The 25,252-nt window shown below is 28.1% G+C and overlaps 1 protein-coding gene across 1 annotated transcript; it reads right to left on the bottom strand.

Annotated features, from left to right (window-relative positions):
- Positions 1-1,141: 1,141 nt before the first annotated feature.
- LOC123305329 (protein spaetzle 5-like) lies at positions 1,142-24,949 on the bottom strand. The gene is made up of 5 exons (XM_044887014.1): positions 24,880-24,949; positions 18,936-19,108; positions 4,755-4,987; positions 2,494-3,076; positions 1,142-1,444 (listed from the first exon to the last, which is right to left on the bottom strand). The coding sequence occupies exons 1-5, from the start codon at positions 24,910-24,912 to the stop codon at positions 1,270-1,272; spliced, it is 1,197 nt and encodes a 398-aa protein (XP_044742949.1). The 5' UTR covers positions 24,913-24,949; the 3' UTR covers positions 1,142-1,269.
- Between the last annotated feature and the right edge of the window lie 303 nt (positions 24,950-25,252).

Consider the following 25,252-nt stretch of genomic DNA (forward strand, 5'->3'; position numbering starts at 1 on the left):
TTTGTGTAAGAGTAGGTTTATAACGGAATACATTTGAACAAAAACATATATAAGGACGTGAAACTCCTATGCCAAGCTATAAGCCCCATGGCTGACTTTACGGCGCCTATCTGTGCGGAGTCTAGTCATCGGTCGTTGCGTACTTTGTACTGCGCGTTAGGCTGTCTAAGTGATTGAAAACAAAAGACAAAAATTCAAAAAACAAAAGAAAGCCCCATGCGCAGTACCAAGTACGCAATGACCGAGACTAGACCTCGTTGAGATAGACGCCTTTTTTCCTGCTACCCTCTCCACTTGGTATTCATTTGAAATAAACAAACAAAGGACGTTAAACCACATTCATAATATTCTACTTAGCTTTAATAAGGCTTTAATACTATTAAATCTCGAATTGTATGTAATACAATCAAATACTTTACAAAAATGTTATAAAAGTTGCCTACAAAAAAAAAAAAATAAATAAAAACTTCATATTTTAGTTCTACTTTTCAGCTATTTGAAACAATCAGTAAAAAAAAATGAATACAATATAATTTATATGAATTTATTTTTTATAGATTTTCAAAATTTTGAATTTTGGTACAACACATTAATTATCTAACATGTTTTTCTATCAACAAGTCCGTTCATAATCTATTAAAACTTAATTCATAACTAAAAATTATTTAAACTTATAATTTTCCCTCTACATCGTCTCGAAATTTTTTCTAATTCTGAGCCCTTCACAAACGAAAAATTGAAGAATCAAATGCTATCTTGATATCATTTAATAGCATTTAAGCAAACCCTTGGAATTATTAACCTTCGCAATATAACTTGTAATAAACGATTTTGAACAGACAGCTTTGGGCTTCTATTCTCGTGATAGTAATATCATGAAACGTTTCATTGCTGAGATGTATTTGTTTTTTGAATAATAACCACATTATTACTCCGAATTTTTACTGTATTGGTGGATATTCTTAAAAATAATTGCTTTTTTTAAATGAAAAATATTTAATTAAAATAGGACTGATACAAAAAAAAACTTCATATATTTTTTTATTTCAAAAAATAAATAATACTGTACATTTTAAGTTTTATTTTTCATTAAAAAATTATAAATACTTATGTTTTTGTTTAGTTTTTTAAATGTGAGAGATCTCTTGACATCTATGAATGTATGTTAAAAGTTCACTTATAAATGATAGCAACTACATCTAGTAGCTTTTTAATACTCAACAATAATAATAAATTATAAAAGTTTGTTTTTTAGTTTACGCACGAACATTACACTCTTTGAATTACACATTCACAACAACTAGGTAACCAAAATCTATCTGACTCTAAAGTTTGTCCATTTTCGGCTAGAGAAACTAAACGTTTCTGCACGTATCGTTGTTCGCAGACTGACCGATATCCTTCAGGTAGACTGCATAGTTGACTACATTGACTTCGAGGGGATCTGAAAATACCAGTAAACTAATTAATAAAACATTCAAAGCCTTGTTCTTGAATGCTATGGTCAAAAATTTCCAAAAGTATTTCAACCCAAAAATATTCTTTATTATTCCTTTTTAAACTCCGACAAAGATCAATTAAGCTTTTTTATTTTATATATACTTTAAAGGCTCGCTTGTGAAAGCATTTTCATTTCTACATTGTTATAAAACTGAATGCTTCCCAACGCTTCCACCGAAATAATGTATATTAAAAATCTGAGTATTAGGGTCTTGGCGTTTTCTTCGGGTGGACTGCTTTTAGTATAATTTATTTGCGATGAAATAACTTAGTGAAATAGTCAATACCCAAAACCAAAAGTGTGCCCTAGAACCATGAACGAGCATGTTCGACTGCAACTATAATCCAAACACTTTCTAATGAAGTTAGGATGTTCGTTTGCATTCGTAAACAAATGAGTTCAAATTGGTTTTGAATGAAATTTTAAATTATGAAATTGAAATTGAATATGAAATTGGTTTTGAATGAAATTTTTTTTTCCTTAGATTAAATCGTGAGTAATAGTTATTTACGATACTAGTGGTACAACAGCATTATTAACGTATGCCTGTGAAATTTTCGTTAATAATGCGTTATCACAAAATATTGTACAAAATTTTATCTACGCCTCTAAAATGTGAAAAAAACGGTTATTACTATTTAAAATTTGTCGGCTTATTGAGAAAAATATAACGTTAAAAAAGTTACCATAGAAATTTCTTATTAGTTTTTTTTGATTATTAGTTTAAAGTGTGATAATGAATTCATTACGATACAAGTGCGGTACTGAACTATTTTCCCACGCATACTGAGTGAGAAAAGTACTTCTTATCTCACGGGCGTAGATAAAAAATTATCCACTTATATAAAAATAATTGATTATATAAATGAAAGTATTCTCATAAATGAAATTCTTTAAAACTTTTTTCTGGTACCTATCCTTGAAAGGTTGGAAATAACAAAACTATTGTTCTTCCCTATGAAAATATGTTTATGTAAAAACTGAATACTTACACGCACTCAACTCTTTGAACAAATTGTTCATATTGTGGATTATCATCCAAATTGACAACATATTTCCAATTTCCATTTGTATTCATTGCGGTCTTGGGTTTAACAAATGCCGTATCAACATTACACAACTGTTCTGTTCCACCAAACTGTCTTTTAACACGTGTAGAACTTGTTATTTCTTCTGCGCCCACATTATTTACAGTTGACATAAATTGTCGTTTTTCCCGTTGAAAATCTGTTGAATTTCTTGTATAATCAATTTTTCTGGGTGCTTTATGTGTTATATATTCTTTAAACGACTCCGTTTTTGGAATGAATTTATATGGTTGTTTCTCTTTAAATGGAGATCTCCGTACACGTTGATGTATTAATCGTGCCCAAAAGTCTCTGGAAATTAATGATGCTAACTGTTGTTGATTGTTGTATGGGATGTATGGTATCGTATTTGGATAATAATTTTGTGGATAATAGTTGTTATTATTCGAATGGACATTATTATTTACTGTTCCTGCTTGATTATAATTTTGATTATGATCTGAATAGTTCGAAACTGCGTGTGGAGATGGTGGTAAGTATGTATTACCTAAGAATCAAACCATACACTATTAATAACAATATAAATGATAATGCCATATTATCAAAATCATTTTGCCATGTGAAATCGTTGATTTTAAAAAGAACTTCGATAAAAAGCTTTATATGGATACAAAGAAATTATATTAATTTACAACAATACTGTTCAATAATCATGAAATTAGCCTCGGTTTTGTAGTTTTGATCTTGGCTTTGCAAACTTTTAACACCAAGACCAAGACCAATATAGTATCACTTCGATAAGACCACTGCCAAGACCTATCTATATGAATTTAGATCAAGACCAAGACGCAACACTGTAAGACTTTTACCAAACTTGTTGGAAATAATTAATGATCAACCTACAAAATTTTTCAATGTGCATTTTTATTATACCTGAGTAAATTCTTCTTTCGTACTTGAAATAAAACCAGAGAAATAAAGGAAATACAATAACTAATCTACTAACTTTTGGTTTAATACAGTTTGGGTGACAGACTTTGATTATCTGTTCTCATCATTTTGAATGATTATTCAAAGTAAGATTCCAAAAATTCTGAAATATTACAAGAACATTCAAAATTTAAAACTTCAAATTGTTGATGCAAGATCAAAAACAAGACTCGATTGATTATAACCAAGACTGAGATAATATTTGCAAGACCAAGACCAAGATAAAAACTTAACTCTACAAGACTAAGACATATGTTTCGTAAGACCAATACCAAGATCAAGACTAAAACTAATATTGCAAAACCAATACCAAGATTTAATAGTCAAGATCAAGATCAATACTAACATAACTATGGTCTTGAGCTTGATCTTGATCTCCCTCATCACCTTTGTTCAAACGTATGAATGAATGTCTAACAAAAAATAGCTTAATCTTTCAATGATTAACGAGAGATTTAAGCCTGCTTATGATTACCATATTAACTGTCCGGCATTTTTGAGAAGCCAATTTTTTTCGCGTATTTGTTACTAAAAAAATAAATGGCCAAATGTAGTGAAATTTGATAAGCACAATCTTAATAAACAAAAAATTATATTTCAGTATAAAGAAAAGTCTCACCAGCATTTTCATTAAATTTTAATTTTTTTACTGTCACAAACTTATATATGTATGTAATAAATTATAAGCGCACAAACTAAATATAATGGGCATCGTTTTGAAATGACTGTTACAACAACACGGTAAGAAATTTTTTCTGATATCAATATGTAAGTGAACACAATTATTCTGTAAAGTTTTTTATACCATACGGTATTGTAAATAACGTCATAGTGATAGATCTTAAATTATGGATTCAAATTGTTTGGAAAATTCAACAGAAATAACTATGACACTATAATGAACAATGAAAATCGATATTTAATGAAATAAGAAGTTATTTGAAATAATTAGTAGAAGACTTTACTAAAGAAAAACTTTAACAAAGAACATTACTATGCCTAAATGAGTAAATTATTATTAAAAAAAATAGTTTATGTCATATTTAAAAACAAAATAATTTTGGCCTAAAAGTGAGTGTATCAGGTATTCTATTTGAATGTTTGTTAAAAATTCTGATTTTTTTCTCTTTAAATTTAATACAAACCGGCTTAATTTATTGCATAAACGTAGTAAAATTTAAAAAAATTAAATAAAACATTCTTATTTAATTTTTAAAAAATTGGTCAATAATTACCAATTTCATTTGTAACATATGCTGGTTTTGGTATATAAATTGGTTCTGGGTAATGTCCAATCACATTTGGTGGTACATGATTTGGTGGTCCATATACAGGTTGAATATGATGTCCATGTGTGGTTGGATGTGGATTACGTACTACATTACCATTAAAATCAATTGGTGTTTCACTTAAAAATAATGTGTTGAAATCGTAGCACCATTTATCTAAAAGGCTTTTTATTAAATATCTGTAACAAAAAAAGGACATTTTATTATTACGATTTACTACTTTAATAGTACAAGGTTTTTGTTTTAAGTATACACAAGTAATTAATTAATTTATTATTTTAATTTATTACTATTATATTTAATTTTATAGTTGATTGAATATGAATGTGATAAAATAATACATTACATTACACTATTTATGTTCGATGTAAATGTTAAATAAATTTCTAAAAATTCTACCTCTAGGGTAAGATGTAGTACCTAAAATCAAATGTACCTTGAATCAATTTGTAGCTTGTCATTCCATTGGATATTGGTGATTTAGTTAGTATAACAAATTCAAATTTTAAACATTTAAAGACGTACAGTTTTAAATAGATACACAAAGTGATGTACATACCTTGAATCTATCAATCTTGCACCATACACATGTAAGCTTTCAATATTACATTTAAGTTTTTGTTTTATGGGTTTTCAAGAATATGTAAGCGAAGTAAAAGTGGCAAAAGAGTTTCCTTCGATCATTAAAAATTTGAGTTCAAGCTTTGGTTGGACGTACAGAGTAGCGGATGGCTGTAAGAGAAATAAGTAGGGTTTTCAATGTTTTATTCGCATGCATTTTATTAGAGACTCTATTATCCAAAGTAAACTCCAGCGATCACATGTTGAACATAGCGACTTCAGAGAAATAAATTGCCTATATGCCTCGACATGGGTTAACCTGATACTGGCTTCAATAGGTGGGGGAGTTATTCTAGGTACATTAAGGTTTACATTCTGATACTATATGGTTACATTCTGATACTGTATCACGATTCACGCGTAATTATCGATACTTTTCGATGCGTTTATATCGATATCGGTTACATAAAATCGTTGAAGCATACTATAACAGTGTAACAAATTAACATTGTGATATTTTAATGCATGGCATAAATTTTAATTTTGATTCTGGATACTACACTTCTCCTATTATATAAGGTATAGGTCGCTTCAACCAAAATGACATCGTACAAGAGAGAGTGTAGATTTTAGTACACATTCTTCTACCTTATGTATTTTTCATTTTACATGACGTCTTGAATGACATCAAACAATGGCATACAATTATTTCTGTATATGCAAGTTTACAAGTATTTACAAGTTTACATGTTTTTGTATTTGTAAACTTAACTAATCTTTCATATGGCGTGACGTGGTACCTTCAAAGTACATCTGATTGGTGTTTGCTGTCACGTGACCGGATGTATAATTTTAAGGAATTTTTTTTAAAAATAATAACAATCCTTATATTTTATAAAAATTAATTTTATGTTTTGTTATCTCCATATCATGATTAATCATCAGAAACTTTTATCCAACCGATTTATTCTTAGAGGATAAAAGCCTATTACAATACATATATTCCTGTTATCTTTAACTTTGAATCTATTGTAAATGAATAATAAATAAATAAGTTGAGATACATTGTTAAACTACCAAAAAAGTTGTGCTAAAAAACTGCAGCGTATTGCTAACTAAATTTCATGTTCTTTTCTTTTAACTTACCTACATTTGTTATTTTATATTAGCTGCTTCTAAAATATATCTATTAGTATAATAAAATAAAAAGCCGTTGTAAATTTGCAATAACAATAAATTAAAATAAAACAAAACCTTGACCCTAGAGCAACAAACATAACAGGTTGGCTGATAAGTCCCCGGTCTGACACATAAATGGCGTCGCTAGTATTAAATGCATGTTATTTTTATATAGTACCAACCTTCAAATGATTCGTGTCAAAATTTGACGTCTGTAAGTCAATTAGTTTGTGAGATAGAGCGTCTTTTGTGAAGCAACTTTTGTTATTGTGAAAAAAATGGAAAAAATGGAATTTCGTGTTTTGATAAAATACTGTTTTCTGAAGGGAAAAAATACAGAGTCCGGAAACTCATTATCAAGCCAAGTTTTTGCTTCCACTGTATTTTTTCCCTTCAGAAAACAGTATTTTATCAAAACACGAAATTCCTTTTTTTCCATTTTTTTCACAATAACAAAAGTTGCTTCACAAAAGACGCTCTATCTCACAAACTAATTGACTTACAGACGTCAAATTTTGACACGAATCATTTGAAGGTTGGTACTATATAAAAATAATATGCATTTAATACTAGCGACGCCATTTATGTGTCAGACCGGGGACTTATCAGCCAACCTATTACGATATGTACCATTAGCTATAGAAAAAAATATACAACAATCACCTACAATTTTTCAACAAAATGTAATCTACACCTGTTTACATAGATAGTACCTACTTTCAGATTAATCTTATTATGCAATAATTTATAACTATTTCAGTTAAAATGGTTTAGTTTTATTGCTTATTTGTATTAAATACTTATTACCTACAACTATGCTCACTTCAAAAATACTCCGGCCGCTGAGTGGAACATAAAACGTTAATTTGAAGATAAATTTAAAAAAAATTGTTTTATAAAAAAATTCATTTAATAAATTCGAGTACCGGCATTTAACTTCAAATTATCAAGGGAAAATCAAGTTAGAGATGTCTAGAAAAGCGAAAAATATTTGTGTTTTAAATATAAATATTGTGTTTTAAATACTCCTACATAATAAACGTTTAAAAATATTACATGAAATTTATTGTAAAATTACATTTTTTTAAATCGGTGTAACTTCCTTTCAAACAATATTTGAGTATTGTATGACCTAGCTTGAAAATGAGCATTTTCATTAAAATCCGAGATATAACGAAAATGTCTAAAAAATGCTGTTTTCCCGAAATTTTTTAATAACTTTTATTCTTATTAATATTTTTGAAAATTCTTTCAAAGAATTACTTTTAGCGCATAACATTTACCGTTTTTACATTTAAAACTGCAAAAATCATTACCATGATTGGTAGCGTTATAAACAATTAAATTGTTAAAGAAAATTACTCGATCATATTTCGAAAAAAAAACAACCATAGGTTGGCTCTCTCAGCGGCCATACTAAAGGTGCTTCAAGCTTTCATTATTGCCATATACAGGTGACAAAGAAAAGTGGTGCAATCAATAAAAGTTTGTATTTTGGTAATATTTTTAATACCTATAAATTTATATATATTTGACTCCAAGGAAAATTCCACATGGAGTAGTCGCATGTTCGAAACTCGGTTGAGACAATTCATTATTTTTTAATGTTTTGTTAAATAATGAATCGGTGGACTTTTATCATTTGTGATTTGAAGGAATGGTGAATATACATTTAACGTTGTGACCAAATTCATTTTCAGTCGCTCATTTTTTAGGAGCACATACGTATTTGGACCACAAATTCTTGAATTTGATTTTCATTCAAATTTTAATGTAACTCTGCTAGGGCTGAATGTACAGCTGAAAAAGCTACGGCGCAAAACCAAATTTGGGGGTCACATCCAAAAATCACTCTTTATAATAATATCATGGAAATGCAAAGTAAAAATAACGAATTCTGAATTATCACAAAACGGACAAACTCTTTAACATTTTTCATTGAACTGATCTCTTTTGAAAATGTCGACCTGGCAGAAAGCAACTGAGAAAAAAAGAAGGTGACAAGTCATTTACGAAAGTTTCGGAGCACTGCTACGAATGCCCTATTACGATTTCGACCCTGAACCCGAGCTATACGTACAATATTATCTCTTACTTGAAATGAAATAAAAATCAACTCATAACTTTTTAAAACCTAATCCAACTTCTTATTATCATGAACTATATTCATTTGGCCATATTAAGTAATTAAATGAATTACGTAGGTTTTACTTGTGTTCAATAAACGTGATGTTATTATTGTTTGTAAAGTTATAATCGATAATTCAAAAGGATAAATAGCCAATATGTGTTATGCTTAAGGTACAAGTCCAATTTGAATAATTTGTTAAATGTTATAGTTTTTACACAATTTTACCTAAAAAGAATTAGATTCAAATTATAGAATGTATTTGTTTATGGCCAAACAACAATAATTGACCCTTGACTTGATATAGTGTATGTGGACTTGGCAAACGTCGATATAATTTACGATCGCATGTTTTAACTTTTATTAAATAATTAATTGTTACATAACTTTATGAGATTTATATTATAAATGAAAACAAACTATATATTTTAACAGTCAATCAATATTTTGAATGATGTCTTATTTTCTTCTAAAGCTACGGTCAGGCAAATATGAAATGGATATTTAACATCTCATAATGAATGCGAAGAATGAATATAAATAAGACTGGGTGCTGTTATTGATAAATATTCGGCTAGAAATTCTTGCGTGATTGGCTAAATTTAATTCAGCTGAATAACTTTTAAAAATGCTTCAAAAGTTGAACCCTAAAAATTTTCAATTTGTTGGCACGCATAAAATTTACCAACATTCGTTTTCTTATAAATAAAAATATTCTGCTTTAATTGTGCAGAATTATCTATTAAAGGGCGCGTGTTGGCGTCCACCCATCGTTTGAGAATGTTTTAAAGAGTATTCTTTTCTCAGCGACAACCAAGTTGACAACATTTTTAGCAATTTGTTTTCTTTTATTTAGGTATTAAATTCTCGAACCCTGGTAGAAGGTGTCCGACCACTGCCTGACTTGCTGCCAGGGCCCAATCGGGCAATGAAAAGAAGGTCCGAAGACTTGAGCCATGAAAGGTGCCAGAACGGAGCCGATTATACTGCCCCTACTACCGAATATCCGGCAAGGTAACTGGTATAGTGAGCCCGAGAATCTTAACCCGACCGGGCAACAAGCATCCACAGCAGCTGAACGTGCTACCCCGATTACTATTGACCCAACCAGACAACCAACTCGGCAAAATATCGTTAACCCCTGCGTATAAATCTGATTGAGCACCCATCGCATCGTGGCTAAATATAGTACCCCCGATTACTGTGAATACTAACTGTCTGGTTTTTTTTGTCGGGCCCTAATTCAAATTGGGCATTGTACGGAACCTAGTCAGGGGCCCGGAATCATTTCTACCAGGGAAGTTGGAGAAGCAAATTAATTACGCATTTATGTAACACTACAACCAGTATGAGGACTAGACATTTACGGCGTCTTCTGTACGATTTATAGTGCTCAAAAATTTTTATTATTAAACGACATTTATGTTTTTTTTATGCACATGAAAAATTTTTATTGCTAATAATAATTAATTAAACGAAAGAATATTGATTAGTAAAATTCGACTGATAAAATGATTTCATTATATAATTCAGATGTCATGTGAAATATAATAAAATAAAGAAAGAAGATATTTATTATTCTTTACACAATAATTAGTGTACAATAATTTTAATACTACCTGCTGTATTTATTTTGTATGTTTATCTAATAAATATGCGTGTGATTATCATTATTAATAATAATATTATTTTTACTATTAAAATATCTATACAAGTAGAAAGTCTTATGCATGGAATTCCCACAATCAAAAAAAAAAAAAAAAAAAAATTATTAATGAAATGCATTGAATAAATATCTAATAAAAAACATCACACGACATCTGTGTACTGATTTTATCGGACAATATTGCTTTCTCTCTTTACTCGGCTGCACCCCCAAAAAAATAAACGGTCCGAAACATCGGACAAGACTTTATTACATTATGAAATTGATATATTATTCTTGTAATATTTTTATTGAAAGCAGTCAATTGTAAGAATTATTTAAAAATGAGGAAAAGCTTCCTGTATTTGGAAAAGTTTTTCCTTGAGTGTGGCCCTTCTCGATTTTTTTTTTACAAACTTTATGATGTAATAATTTTTTGGTAAAAGGTAGATAATTTTTGGATAATTTATTATTTTTCCCAAATTTTATTTTATATCAGCTATAGATACAAACATAGCGGTATATTTGGAATCATACGGTAATGAGAAACAGGCTTAGGTATTTATTAGATTTAATATAATATTTAGAAGGATGTAGTTTAGTAAGGGTGAGGTTAAATAAATATTACCAAATTACAAAAGTTACTTAAAAAGACATTTTAAATAATATTTGATCAATTTTGGGTAGGGTTGATTTGACCACTTTTGACGATTTCATCCCGTCCAGCTCCACGGCTATAGGAGGAGGGATCCCAGAGGGGAGTTATATCAAACCTAGGACCTTGTTGATATAAGCCCTGATACGAAGTTTCACTGCTGTCCCCTCAGCCTCTCCCTAGAAAATCCCATTTTCCTGTATTTGAAAAGGTTTTCCCTAGGGTGTGGGCCTTCTCGAATTTTCCCGGATAAGTGGCTTATACCAATCCTAAGAACACCTTAAGGTCTAGCCTTGTGTAAAATTTAATCGAAATCGATAGAGCCGTTTTTGAGAAAACCCCAAAACTACCTTTTATATAGTTCTATAATTCTATTTCAATATATTTATACCGTTAAAGAAATAAAGGTAACTTACTTCAATTTTAAATACAAAGATTATATTGTGTTATAGTCTTCACTTCATATGCCGTCACTTATCCTCCTTTTGTTCACAATTTTATCGATTTTATTATTTTGGTGCTTCCTATACGTGAAATAATTTTTCAAATCGGTTAAGGAACTATTACCTATATCTATATATTGATAACCAACCAACCATGAGACAATTAACTTTTATACAAAGATACATGCCATCTCTTTCGCTGCATAAATTTAAACATACATCTTTATAGATGTACAGAGGTAAAAAAGTTGAATCACCCGCTATTTACCTCTACACATTTATAACAAAGTTAATATCTACATATCTAAAAAAAGAAATGTGTTTTTATTTGTTTAATAAACTTATAAGTATTTTATACTAGAAATGAGTTGCAACGAGAGATTCATAATTCTTACTTTAAATGGTTTCTCTTTAAATAACCATAAAGTATTTAACTTTATATAATATTAGATTACTTTGATTCATTAATTGTTTAAGATTGGAGTTTCTTATGTAACAATTTAATTTGATTCATACATTAATTTTTTGAATTTTAAATACGAATTTGGGGTAACTTTATTTCGTAATTTTCAATTTTTATTGGTTAATAGTATTTCGAAATAAATAGTATGCTATGTACTGAACCCCTTATAATTAAAATATATGAGATATCGAAGAAAGCCATCTACTCTCCAAAAGATAAATGACCAAATTCGAGCTCTCCAGGCAGGCTATGAGCTAAAATATTTTATGACAAAATAATTTATTGACATTATCGACAATATTTTTTTCCGAAAGTGTAGATTACACTAACATGTAGAGTTGTTTACTAATAGACCCGGTAAAATCCGCTATTGAACATGAATAATTTTCACATGGAAAATTTTTGCCGGATCCCGTTTAAAAAATGCTCATGAAAGTAAGAGTGCAGGATGCCGGTGAGTAACCCGGTAGGATTTGCATTTTAAGTGCTTGATTGTTAATTGTTAAGGGAGCGCGCGAAAAATCAATCAAAAATAACGATTTTTTGTTTTAGACGACGGAATTTTCAGCAATCGACTCGAAATTAACAGAGTTAATAAAAAAGTTCTAAAAGTTTCTTTTTCCTAAAAACCGATTTTCGTAAAAATCGTAAATCGTAAAACTTGCTTTTTTTTAGAGAAATATTTATCATCTTTTATTAATTTTGACCCCAATTATATGATAAAGTGATTTAGTCAATATTATTTATTTGTTTAAAAAAATAGTTTAAACAATAAACTATCGAATTACCGCGAAAATTATTCGTTGTTCAATGCAAAAATTATTCATGCTCGATGACAAATTTTACCGGATCTATAACCAGATCGATGTAATAGAAACGAGAATATGGTAGATTTCCAAGGCAAAAACCACTGTTTTCGACGTTTTTATGACTTTAAGCTTAAGTTTTCCTTAATTGAACTAGACAGTTGATCGGTATGATGCTTGAATTAGTATCAAGACTCTTTTATAAAGATATTATATAATGAGGGAGAAATATGATTTTGTGATAGAGCTTTACTACACAAGCACGTAAGTATTTTTTATTTCTTCATCATTTTTTAAGGTTCACTTGTTTTCGTCACTTCAAAATTAGACCCCCCCCCCTTTTTTTTTGTAACCGAAAGTTAACATTTAACAATATAAACTATTCCAATGTTAATAAATACAAAGACTTTGTTCTAGTAAATTTATATATAAGTCATTGAAAAATTAGCATATAGAGTAATACGTGTCTAGAATTATAATTATTTATTTATAAACAATTCTAATTTATCTATCTTAATTGACATATACTATAACATTTTTACTGTAAAAATTTCTTTCTCTTACTTTTTGTACATAAAAATTATTGTTTGTTTCAATATATTTTTACAAGGAAAATGCTTTTACTTTAATAATAATTTGTCCTCAGTTAACCTTTCATAAACTTTTAATTTAGCATATTATACTATGTGTAACAGTAGCAGTTGCTTTCTACATATATTGTATTAAAGTATATTTATTTTGTATATTGTATTTGTTTGTTTATTACGATGTACATTGAAGAAGTGAGAAGAAAGAAACTCTTATTACTTTGTGTGGAACGATGACTATCTTTCTTTACTTACATGACGTAAAAAAGCAACGATTGTGAAATCAACACTGTCTATACATGGTATTTCAACAATTAACTCAGTCAATTGTTTTTTTTTTACTTGTTCTAATTAGTTTTGGCAAAATTTAAATTTCTACATCAGAAATTTTTGGATAATTAAGGTTTATAAAATACTAGCAGATACCCGCTTGCTTTGCTGGGCAATTTCTCCTTTAAAAAAAAAAAACTATCACGTTATAGCCCTCAGTTATCCTCCTTTTTGTTCACATTATTATGGATTTTAATTTTTCGGTGGAGAACTCGGTGAAGAGAATTTTTTTGAAAATAAGGTTTGCCCATGATACTCACTGACATTGTTTCAGCGTTTCATCAAATTCCAAACCAAAAATTTTTTTCCGATTTACTCGGTTTTTTCAAAGGGGTACGTACCCCTTAAAAAAATCGCAAAGTATCGAAAACATTTTTTTATGTCCACTTTCGTTAAAACTCAGTATATAAGGTAATTTTGACCCAAACAGTACAAAAATCGAGTGCATTTGTTGACCGGTCGAATAATTTTTAAGATACGGGCTAAAGTACATCCAAATATTTGGATATCTCAGAAACTCTGCATCCAATCATTAAATAAACCTGATTTTTATACTTTTTGGATCAAAATTACCCCATCTATTAAGTTTCAACAAATTCCAAAACAATTAAAATAGCGCTGGCAGCGGCAAATTTATTTTGTCGCTCCACATTTAAGCTGCTCCGTGCGATTGTCCGGCTAGACCCCTCCTTGATTTGGGCCATGTATAGAAGAGATATTCAAGATTTTATATATAGAAGAGATGTTTTTTTTAGTTTTAAAACTTTTCTTTTAAACATATTTTGAAAATATCTGATTTAATTACAGACAGATCAACTTTTTCGGCTTGAATTGTTCATACGCCAGTTATTCAAATTTTCTGGCCTAGGATCATAATATACTCTTATTCAGAAATTTTGAATTCCTTTAATAAGCGAAGAATTTTAATGTGCGCCAATCTTTACCAAAAACACAAATTTTAAAAATTTGAAGAGTGAGAATCATTTGTTGTGAATTCATGATCGTATATTGAATTTATAATTAACTTGGATTATGAGTTTTGAATGTCAAATCCAAGTTAGTTTAATTTTGTCAATTATTTATATCAATTTATATGCACAAGTGTAAAAAATAATTTGAAAATGATAAAGAAAGTTTGAATAAATAAATTATTTTAGGAGTAAAATGAAATAATTATTTTCTCTTACTATTATTATACTTCTTTGTATTGATGTATGATGTATGAATCATTATGTCAATACATATTTACAAAATTATTACTTACTTCAATACATAGTATAAAACAAAGTCGCTTTCTCTGTCCCTATGTCCCTATGTCCCTTTGTATGCTTAAATCTTTGAAAGTACGCAACGGATTTTGATGCGGTTTTTTTTAATAGATAGAGTGATTCAAGAGGAAGGTTTTTATGTATAATTCATCCATTTTATAGTAGTTTAAGGGGTTGAAATAGGGGTTGAAAAGGATATGCTTCAAAAACTAAAAAAGTTGTGCATCGATTAAGCTCAAATATTGACACGATATACAACCAGCTTCAAAGATCTATTGTTTTTATCTACTTTTAACCTTCGGAGGGTAGAAAGGTGTAGGGAGAAAGTGGGAAGGAATTATCGAATATTTACAAATATACCTAAGTGGGGTATCAAATGAAAGAGCATGACGTGTACATTACAAAACTGTTATCCCACGCAAGGAAATGTGGAGGGAGGGGTGCAAGTGAGGATTTCATATATCTATTTTATACTTTATACCTTTCATATCTGTTTTGATTTCTTTCATATCTACGCTAAAACTAAAACAACAGTTCGAAAACTAAAAACATTTTTGGTCAAAATTTAGCCATAGATAGATTTTTGTGCCATCTTGACATGTGTACCTAATATAGAAAAATATGACAAGGTTACCAAAAAATTTTTGCAGTTTACAGGATGGACCATTATAATATATTATGACTAATAGCTTCTTTTGTAGTTGCGACCAATCAAAAAATAATTTTAACAAAAGGTGCAGAGATTGATGGGGGGGGGGGGGGGAGGGTAATCATATCCTGATTGGATATGATCAGATTGGATCTAGTTCTCCGGGTTGCTTTGATAGTCAATTTAGTTCCTAATCCTCAATCTTTTGTTTTCGAAGGAAATACGACTTAAAAATATGTCCCTATTGCATTGAATCGAACGAAAATACGCTACCTTTAGAATAATTTTTTAAACTAATTTATCAAGGAAAATAAAGGTCATTCATCCGTGTAAACAACTTTTAAGCCCAGGAAAATTTTTAAGATCATATGAATATCAAGGTCAAATCACGTTGAAACTAGAATTACAGCTCAAAGCCATGGTCACAGGCGCATGTCCTCTATTGCTAAGGTGTTCTTTCGATTAAATGCAATAATGACATATTTTTATGTCACATTTCCTCCAAGCTAACGATGTTCGAAAATATGTTGAAATAATAAATGTTAGGTTTTATAAGAGGGTCAAATTTCTAATTTAAAATGTCATTCTATCTCTTACCGTTTAGGGTCTAAATGGACTATTAAAGTAACTCGGTGGAGTAGCTCCAATCTGATATCAGAACATGATGTGTCTCATCAAACTTTGCAACTTTTGCTTAAGTTATTTTTTGATTGGTTAGCTACAAAACTATCAGTCATAATCAGGGTTCGAAAATATCTGATATTTATTATAAATATCAAAATCGGATATTTTTGATATATATCAAAATTTTGATATATATAAAAAAAAAACTAAAATGTTTTTAATGTTTTATTTACTAAGGTACTTAAAATCAGAGAAATGAAACCAAAACATAAAATATTCTTCTAGATCAGGCAAAATCAACTAAAAATCATAAAATTTTATAAATAAAAATCAACTCTAACACATAAAACAATTTTATAAATCAGTCAATGGTCATACCTACCCTTAAGTAACAAAACAATAAACATTAGAAATAATAATCATCAGTCAAAAAATAAAAAAATGTCGTATTCATAATTGTGCTTGGCTTGACTGCAAGGTAGATAGAGGTAGATCATCTTCCGATTCTGAATCTTACTTAAACTTACTCTTTAGTAACGAAATTTTTCTGACACGACACGATTAGAACTTAGTATTAGTATGTTTTAACTCTACTCCAATGCCATCAAAATTTGGGAAAAAGAAATACAGTAACAAACGCCAAAAATTACTAAATAATATTAAATTTTTTTAAATCATTTTTGTATTGATATATATCAAAAAAATTCATGTGATATACATCGGATATATATCATCATATATATCCATTGATATATATCCTCGAACCCTGGTCATAATATATTAAAATGGTCTACTCTGTATATACTTTTTAACCTCTTTTCCAAAAGTTTTAAAACATTTTTGAAAAAATAAAAAATTGACATTAATTAATGCCCTATAATTAAATTGAAAATATATACCTAACAAGGATAAAATGGGAATTATGTTTATTGATTGGAATTAATCTACCCTACAGCTACGCTACTGGCTCTATATACGTCCTAGAGATAAAGCGAATTTACATATAATATAATGGTGTAAAATCATTTCCTTTAGAAAAAGAAAACTGCTTTTAAAAAATTATTTTTTTAAAAAGTATTCAAGGTAAATATAAAAATGTTGATATAATTTACCAGTATTCGTGTTAAAATGACTAAATTGTTAAAAAATTAAATATTTATTTTTATATTTTATTTCAAATGTGTACTTAAGTTTTATAATTAACGATGTAACAATATATATTTTAAAATTACTTAACATTTTTTATTATAAATAATAATAATTAAAATTTATTAATGTTTTAAAATAAACATTAAATTATAAATAAATTATATGATCCATCATATCCGGCAAATTGATTTAAATAATCTATTTCATAATTTTTGTATTTTCGTGTATAAAATAACATTTGTTTTAGTAAAAAATTTTACAAAAGTACACTTCTAAAATCTACTTATTCATGCAAATTTATGTTATAAAAATCGTGTGGCACAAGCTGAATTAAAAAAAAAAACATTGACCATTTAACATATTCCTGCGAAAAGAGAAATTGTTTTTGAAACAATTAAGAAATAAAATAAATAATTTTAAAAAATCACAAACCTGACTGCGTTAAATAAAATCTGCAAAAAAAGGTTAACAAGTCAAGTAGTTTACATAGCGACTTTAACAACTCAGGCCCATTATTGGAAAGATTTGAGCCGAAATAGATTTTAAAGAGCCCCAACTGATAAAGTCGAAATGTAAACTAGTGGACTTGTTTTCTTTCTTTTCAGATTTTATTTAACGCAGTCGGGTTTTTGAATTTTTTATTTTATTTTGGACTTTTTAATGCCACTAACAAAACCCTCTTATTTTACTGCAAGACTTTATATATAAAAACGAATTTATTATTTGGTATTTCTAATTTTTAAACATATAACTTATATGTATATATTTTTGCAATCCTCTTTTAATTTTTTTCAATTTGATATCCTACTCGATAGGTTTGGTTAAATTTTATTGACGGATTTGACGAAAATTTTTGGTCCTATTATTATTTTCCTGAGATTAATTTATTTTATTTAAGAAAATTTGAATTTTTCTAAAAAAAATAGCTTTAGGTATAGAAACTAAAAATTCAAAAAGAAAATAAAAATTTTCAGGTGCTGGCTGGATTATTTTCTAAGGGTTGCATCTAGGACAACTAGGCAGATAAAAGGTATGTAGTTCTCAGCGCCATGGCACTGCATTTACCAGAGGGCAAAGTGTTGAACTCTGGACAACAACGCATAAAATTAAATTTTTATTCAACACACCCTTTCCTCGCACGCAAAAGCTCCAGCATGGATTAATACGACTCTCCTGGATACATGCTTCTACAACAATAGCAGCAGCATAGGACCAAAATTTGGCATTGAATCTTGTGTTGCAATACCTTACACCAACGCATATCAAAATAAATCAATGATTGATATACTATTTAAATTAAAAATGTAATTTTTACATCACCTGTTTGTCAATGTTACAATTAATGAATTAATTCATTCAACTATGATTTAATTACGAAATTTTAATATTCATTGATTTTTTTATTTGTTAATTAATTTATAATTTATTGAAATAAATTAAATTAGAAATACCTACATATAAATTAAATTTGTTGTGAGTAAATTTCACCTTAAAACTCACCTAATAATTAGTTAGTGAATTTATTTATAATGAAATTATTTAAAAAAAAAAAAAAAAAAAAAAAAAAAAAAAAAAAAAAAACTGCTTTGTGTAAAAAATTATTTCCCATACAGGCAATGTATGCAAAAATTTTAACTTACTTTGGATAATCTTGAACTTCTTCACAATATGTTTGCCCTGGTCTGTGTGCACATTCAGGTGTTTTCCCATGTGGTACCGGTACAAATTTACAATTACCATATGGACCAAATAGACATGCAGATGTGGATATTGTTGTTATTAAAAATGACAATAAAATTGTACATATTATCCACTGAAAAAAAAAGATATTATTAGACAATAAATGAAACGACAGTAAATAGCTTTTAATGAAGCAAATTATGGGTGATTTTGGATGGTTCAAAGTAAAATACTTTAGTTTTATTAAATTTTGTATCCAGTTCATATATAGAACTCCTGATAACAAACAAATTATTTCATTATATTATATTAAGAATTATTGACTTTTCTTTAAATGCCTAAACTGTACACACAGAGCTTGATAAAGTAACAATCAAATAATGAAACGTTGCAAACAACTTTAAGCTTTAACACATTTATTTGACTTTTAATCCTGATACGCCTTTACAGGATTTTTCTTATTCTAATTCCATCTAAAGACACACTCTCTAAAAACGAAATAGTGAAATGTATAAAAAATCACTATTTGCACTATTTCAAACTTAAGAGAGCACTATATAAAGTAAAGGGAGAAAATCTATCTTCAGTTTCTTGGAGATATTGCCATTTATGAGACAGCAACTTTGTGAAATCAAATTCGACTTATTTTATTTTCAAATAAAATTAAGCCGAAATTTTTAAAACAAGAACTAATAAATATTGCTTTTACTGTTTAGAAATGTATATAGGAGGTAACGTTTGGATAGACGTACTGTTATGTACCCAGGATGAAAACAACGTACTGTACCACTGATCAATAGTAATAGCTAAGTACTTAATGTTACAATTATTTTGGTAACTTTTAAAGAGAACCCCGGAATAAATTAAGAAGGCAATTGAAGCTGTTTTTGGAGACTTTGAATGTCTATAAGAGAAACTTGATAGGATTTGCAATGTTTTAACGTAACTGCCTGCTATCAATGGTGAATATAGAGATAGCGTTATAAATTATTAATAATTGTGATCCTAGATACGGAACTCATACCTACTACGTAAAATTTTCAAAATTATTACTTTGGCAAGTACTTTTTATAGGTAAAAAAATGATATTTCCGGTTTATTGACTGCATGTAATAATAATTGTCGTTTATTGACTGCATAGGAATAAAATTTTGTAAGTATATATATAATTAGGCATTGACTACTTGTACGATATTTGACCTTCAACAATTAATTAATAACCTTTTAAATTACAGGAAAAATTACAAAATTTATTTTATACAATGTTATTGTCAAATAATTAACATAAATCATTTTACTAAACTAATTACTTTTTGTGATAAACCGTCTATTTTAGCGCTTATCAAAAACCGTAAATTATGCGAGGAATTTTCTACTTATTACAATAGACTCGAGATTATAGGTACAATTTCTATATCAGTGAGTCCGTGAATCGATTATATAAAGAAAAGCTTTCAAAACACAAGCTATATCGAAACACAAGCAAAACTAAAGTTCTATAGGCACAAGGAACTTTAATGTTGAGCGCTTTATTTAGTCATTTTATCAATTTAGTCATATATTGGTGACAAAAGTTAATTTTTAATTTTTAATATAACAAATACGAAAATTTAAAAAAAAAATAATCTGTACTTTATTTATTCTTTATGTCATCGGGAAGAAGTATCCTAGTTTTTAAATACAAGCCAAACCCCCTTAAAACTCAAAAATTGGCAAAAAAAACATGCCTTCAGCAAAAATTTAATGGCTCAATTTTAATCACTATTTACTGTAAATACCATATAATTTCACGTTCTCCAATTGCTGACTCGTTAATTTTTAACAGTAAAATAAAATTTGTTCAGTAACTTTTCTCTTGGTTGAGTTAACACTTTTGACCTACCCATGAAAGGTTACTAGAAACCAAAGTTTCAGAAAATATAATGGAAGATATTTTGAATTAATTTTTATTTACTTTTTGGTTAAATTCAACTTGGGCGAGATGAAGATTACTTAAGCTTTGCATTAAACTTCCAAGAATTAAAACCCCTATAAAATAGAAAAACTTTCACTGACAATGACTAAATTATTATGTTAAAATGATCATCTATTCTAAAATAAAAAAATAAAAAACCATTAAAATATTTCGTGTTAATTTCTCTTAAATAAAAAATCGTGACTTCTTTGATGTAATACTTTTTTGTTGTTAGCAGTAGTATGTCTATCTCTTCTCTAATGATTATTAGTTATTATTTTAACGGTGTGATAAATTATTTTGCACCGCCTGTGTATTTAAATCATTTCCTGTGTGTGGAAGAATCTTTTAAAAGAACAATTATTATTATTATTATTAATGTGGGTTGGACACATAATAATAATAATAATAAAATAAAAATTAAAAAAAAATTTATTTTTCAAATAAGTGCATATAAATATAATTTTTTTATGTTTGTTTCATTGGATTTGAATACCGTGTGTTTATCAAATAATCTGATCCAATATTATTTTATAATTAATTGTTATTTAATTCTTGTTCACATCATTATATAGATCCAATCTATAACACTTTGAGAAAGTCTTTGAAAACGTTCGTACAATAGCTCTATAAATCAACCTACAATTATCTGATCCAGGATCATCAACGGTTATCAAAACAGGAATTTTTGGAATAAAAGGGAGCAAATAAGATAGTTTTAAAATAAAAAATTCATAAATTCTAAGGCATTTAGGCAAATACCTAACCAACTAAATTATATATTCTACAGGTAGTCTCACCATTTTTTCATCGAAATCGGTTTAGTAGTTTTTAAGATATGAACTACGTACAAAGTTAGGCCTAAACTCTCAAAAAGTACAAAATAGAAAATTTTTGCTAAAAATAGAATTCAAAAAAAGTAAAAAAATAGCCGACTTAAATCGTCACTCGTTCCGACTCATTGGCGTCATCTTCAAAGCATAATTGCTTATAAGGAAATTATTGATTGAAGTCGGTACTTTAAAATTATTTTATATTTTTTGTAATTTTTTGGAGTAATATTTCCTTAATCTCGCAATTAGAAAGATAATAAGTTTGCTAACTCTGAGTGGTGGAAATTATTTTCATCATAATGGTAGAAGCGATGGGAAATTATATAATAAAGTACACAGAGTGAGTCATCTTTTCGTTAGTTTTTAAATTGGTGGTTATTTCGCAGCTAGAAGATCGAAGGTCACCTTTCAAATGACAAAAGTTCGGTATTATATGTCCAGTAGCACAGGGGAGCTGATACACCGTAAATGTTGGGAAATTTTGAAAATTTCCGATTGAAAGTATCCCTTAATATAAGTTTTTGTTTCGGAACTTAGTATAGAATAATTTAAACCAGTAATATCCAAAAAACCGGATCATTTGACGATTGGAGAATGAAAACTTCAAAATTTATTATCACAAATTCATTTATCAAATACTGATAACTTATTAACCGACGGCTTATTACTTGACGTAAGCCGTCAAGGACAAATATTATACTAATCATCCAGAAACTATTGTGACTTTGAAGGACGCAATTAAAGAGAAAGGGGAGCTAAACTCATTAAAAATATATAGAAATGTAGCCAAGGCAGTTATTTGAATGAAATACTATTCGTTTCATAATTGAAAGGTGTAGGAGGTACTCTCGAATATAAAGTACTAATCATTTGAAAATATTTATTTCATTTGTATTTAATATGCATTTTTAAAAAAAATTGAAAGATGCCTCAACCTATATATTTAATCCTTTTCATACTTTGAGGACAGGTTTATACTTTGGTAGTAAAGTTAACTGCACCATCGACTGTTATAGCTAGAAAATTATAAATTGAGACCTAATATATTTAAGACCTAGATATATTTTAATATTATAATTAAATTGAGACCTAGATATATTTTAAGGCCTAATTCCAATGGTTCTTAGCTCACAAGTTCTATGAGTTAAAAAATTACCGGATTAATGTAAACGGTAAAAGATTGAAATTTTCATAAATGCTATTTTCAATATTTCGCTACGCTTCAAAATAAAAAATGTATTAATTTTTATCATCCAACGTAAAAGTATTTGCTAATTAAGTGTAAAGAATGAAAAAAATTTCAAATATTTATAATTACATGATTGATGATTAAACAAGTTTAACCTAATCACCTAGTATAGACCACTATATAGCCAAATACAAATATTTATGAAAACCATAAAATTAAAGAAATATTCCAAATTTTATTTTGGTATCTATATTTAACGTCTATCATCTTCATTTATAATATTTGTGAAAGTAATTTTACACATTCGTTTTATTTGACCATTATAGTAAGATAAGAAATAATTAAAAAAATAAAAGCGAAAAACACTAATTTTACATAAATCTGAATGCCACATTAATTACAAATGTTAATTTTACTATTTTTAAAATAAGATATTATCAATTTTAACCAATACCGGCGCCTATTTTATTCATTCTATTTTGTCTCAATAATTTTAATAAAATAAACTTTTTTATTTTTTAAAAAATAATTTATTTTGATAAGTAAGGATTGCTTTGTGGCAATGGCTCATCAAAAAGTAAAGTCCATACTAATTACTAACAAAAACGCAGAAAGATCTTGCATTTTTTCTTCTGTATGAAGTCTAGATATTTTTCCCTAATCTACCGTAGATGCCTACCGGCTTTTTAAATACCTATTTTTATGACTTCAATATGTCCCTTTTAAAAGTTAGAGAACAGAGTTATTCCAGTAAGTTTTTTTCGACCAATAGGGCTAAACTTCCGAGATTCCAAAAAATTTTCAAATATTAAAGTTAGATTATTTAATCGAAACTTTGTTATTTCAGTATCAGACAGCATTAAGCTGGAATGTAAATTCCTCACTGCTTAGACCGCATGTCGCACAATATTGAAAAGCGGTACAAAGAAAGATTGTTTTCTTTTTCACAAATCGTTGGGTATTATATTCCCTTAACTTCCACCCAGTGGTGGATTTACACTAGGGGCAGTCGGGGCTAGTGCCCAGGGCGGCAAATTTTCTAGGGCGGCAAAATTTGGAAAGTGAAAAAATATTTTCAATACAATATATAATTAACTAATTCTTTTAAATAAACATTTTATTTTTCAAGAAATATAATTTATGCATTATGTATCAAATCAAAATTTTGTATATTATAATATAGGAAATTTAAGTGAAAACTATTAAAATAGTTTAATTAATTTATTTCCATAAAGGTTTGCAAAAATAAAATTTGATATTTTATCAATTCCAGAAATATAGTTTTTTTGAAGCATTAAAAATATTTTCAAATTATCTATGTCTTTTTGATAACAGAAACTTTAATTGATCAATGAATTTTCCTTAAATTGGAGAATTATCCAATAACACCAATTAATTTAAATTTAAAAGAACAGTAATAAATAATATGTAATACATAATAAATTTTCTGCAATTAATTAGTTATTCTAATTTTTTTAAATAAGATATCAAAACTATTAAAATAAAATTTCAGTCATAGGGCGGCATTTTCTTCAGCGCCCCAGGGCGGCAGAAATTTCAATCCGGCCCTGCTTCCACCTTTGTATCATTTATTTAAGATAGATACGAAATTATAATAGGAGCTGACTATTTTCAAAAAGTTTTCATTTTTCATACAGGATGAACAAGAAACAATGGGATTGTATCCCTACCCAATCACTTCATACTAGGCTATTATTTTGCTGATAAATTTTTCTTAGTACCAAAGTTATAGGGCTAGCTAATTTTATTTCCAAACAGGTAAAAATTGCAATTTTTTTATATTCAACAATCAAGTAAAAAATTTCAAAGAATCGTTTTTTAAACTTATTTTTAGAAATTATATGCTTAAAATTTTCCAATTTTCCCCTTTAATTAATTCAAAAGAAAATAAAAACAAATTAACTTACTAATTTAGAATCCATTAATGTAATTTGCCACATTTTATTATTTACAAATAAAAAATAATTAAAACTATAAAAAAAAAACTTCCAAAATAATTTAATTACTATTTGAAATAATTAATAAAAAATATATAATAGAAAGATTCACTTGCACATATCAACACTAAACACCATAAAATAATTCATATTGTTCCTCCGTTACTATAAAATTTGTATCACATCCGAAGTGTATTATTACTTCCACTTACTAAAAAAAAAATTGGAAATGAATTTCTTGGCGAGCGAAATGATTTATAACTAACCTAAATAATCCAAGACAATAAAAACCATGAGACACTATAATAGCTGTTATATGAGTGTGCATATAGTAGTAATGTGT

The sequence above is a fragment of the Chrysoperla carnea genome, chromosome 1 (assembly GCF_905475395.1).
Source record: "Chrysoperla carnea chromosome 1, inChrCarn1.1, whole genome shotgun sequence".
NCBI classification, from domain to species: domain Eukaryota; kingdom Metazoa; phylum Arthropoda; class Insecta; order Neuroptera; family Chrysopidae; genus Chrysoperla; species Chrysoperla carnea.

Excerpts from the sequence above, each read along its gene's own strand:
- LOC123305329 (XM_044887014.1), bottom strand. The coding sequence starts at position 24,912 with ATGTGGCAAATTACATTAATGGATTCTAAATTA. Across the intron at positions 19,109-24,879 it reads CATTAATGGATTCTAAATTA|TGGATAATATGTACAATTTT; the intron begins GTAAGTTAATTT and ends TTTTTTTTTCAG. Across the intron at positions 1,445-2,493 it reads GTTCAAAGAGTTGAGTGCGT|ATCCCCTCGAAGTCAATGTA; the intron begins GTAAGTATTCAG and ends TGGTATTTTCAG.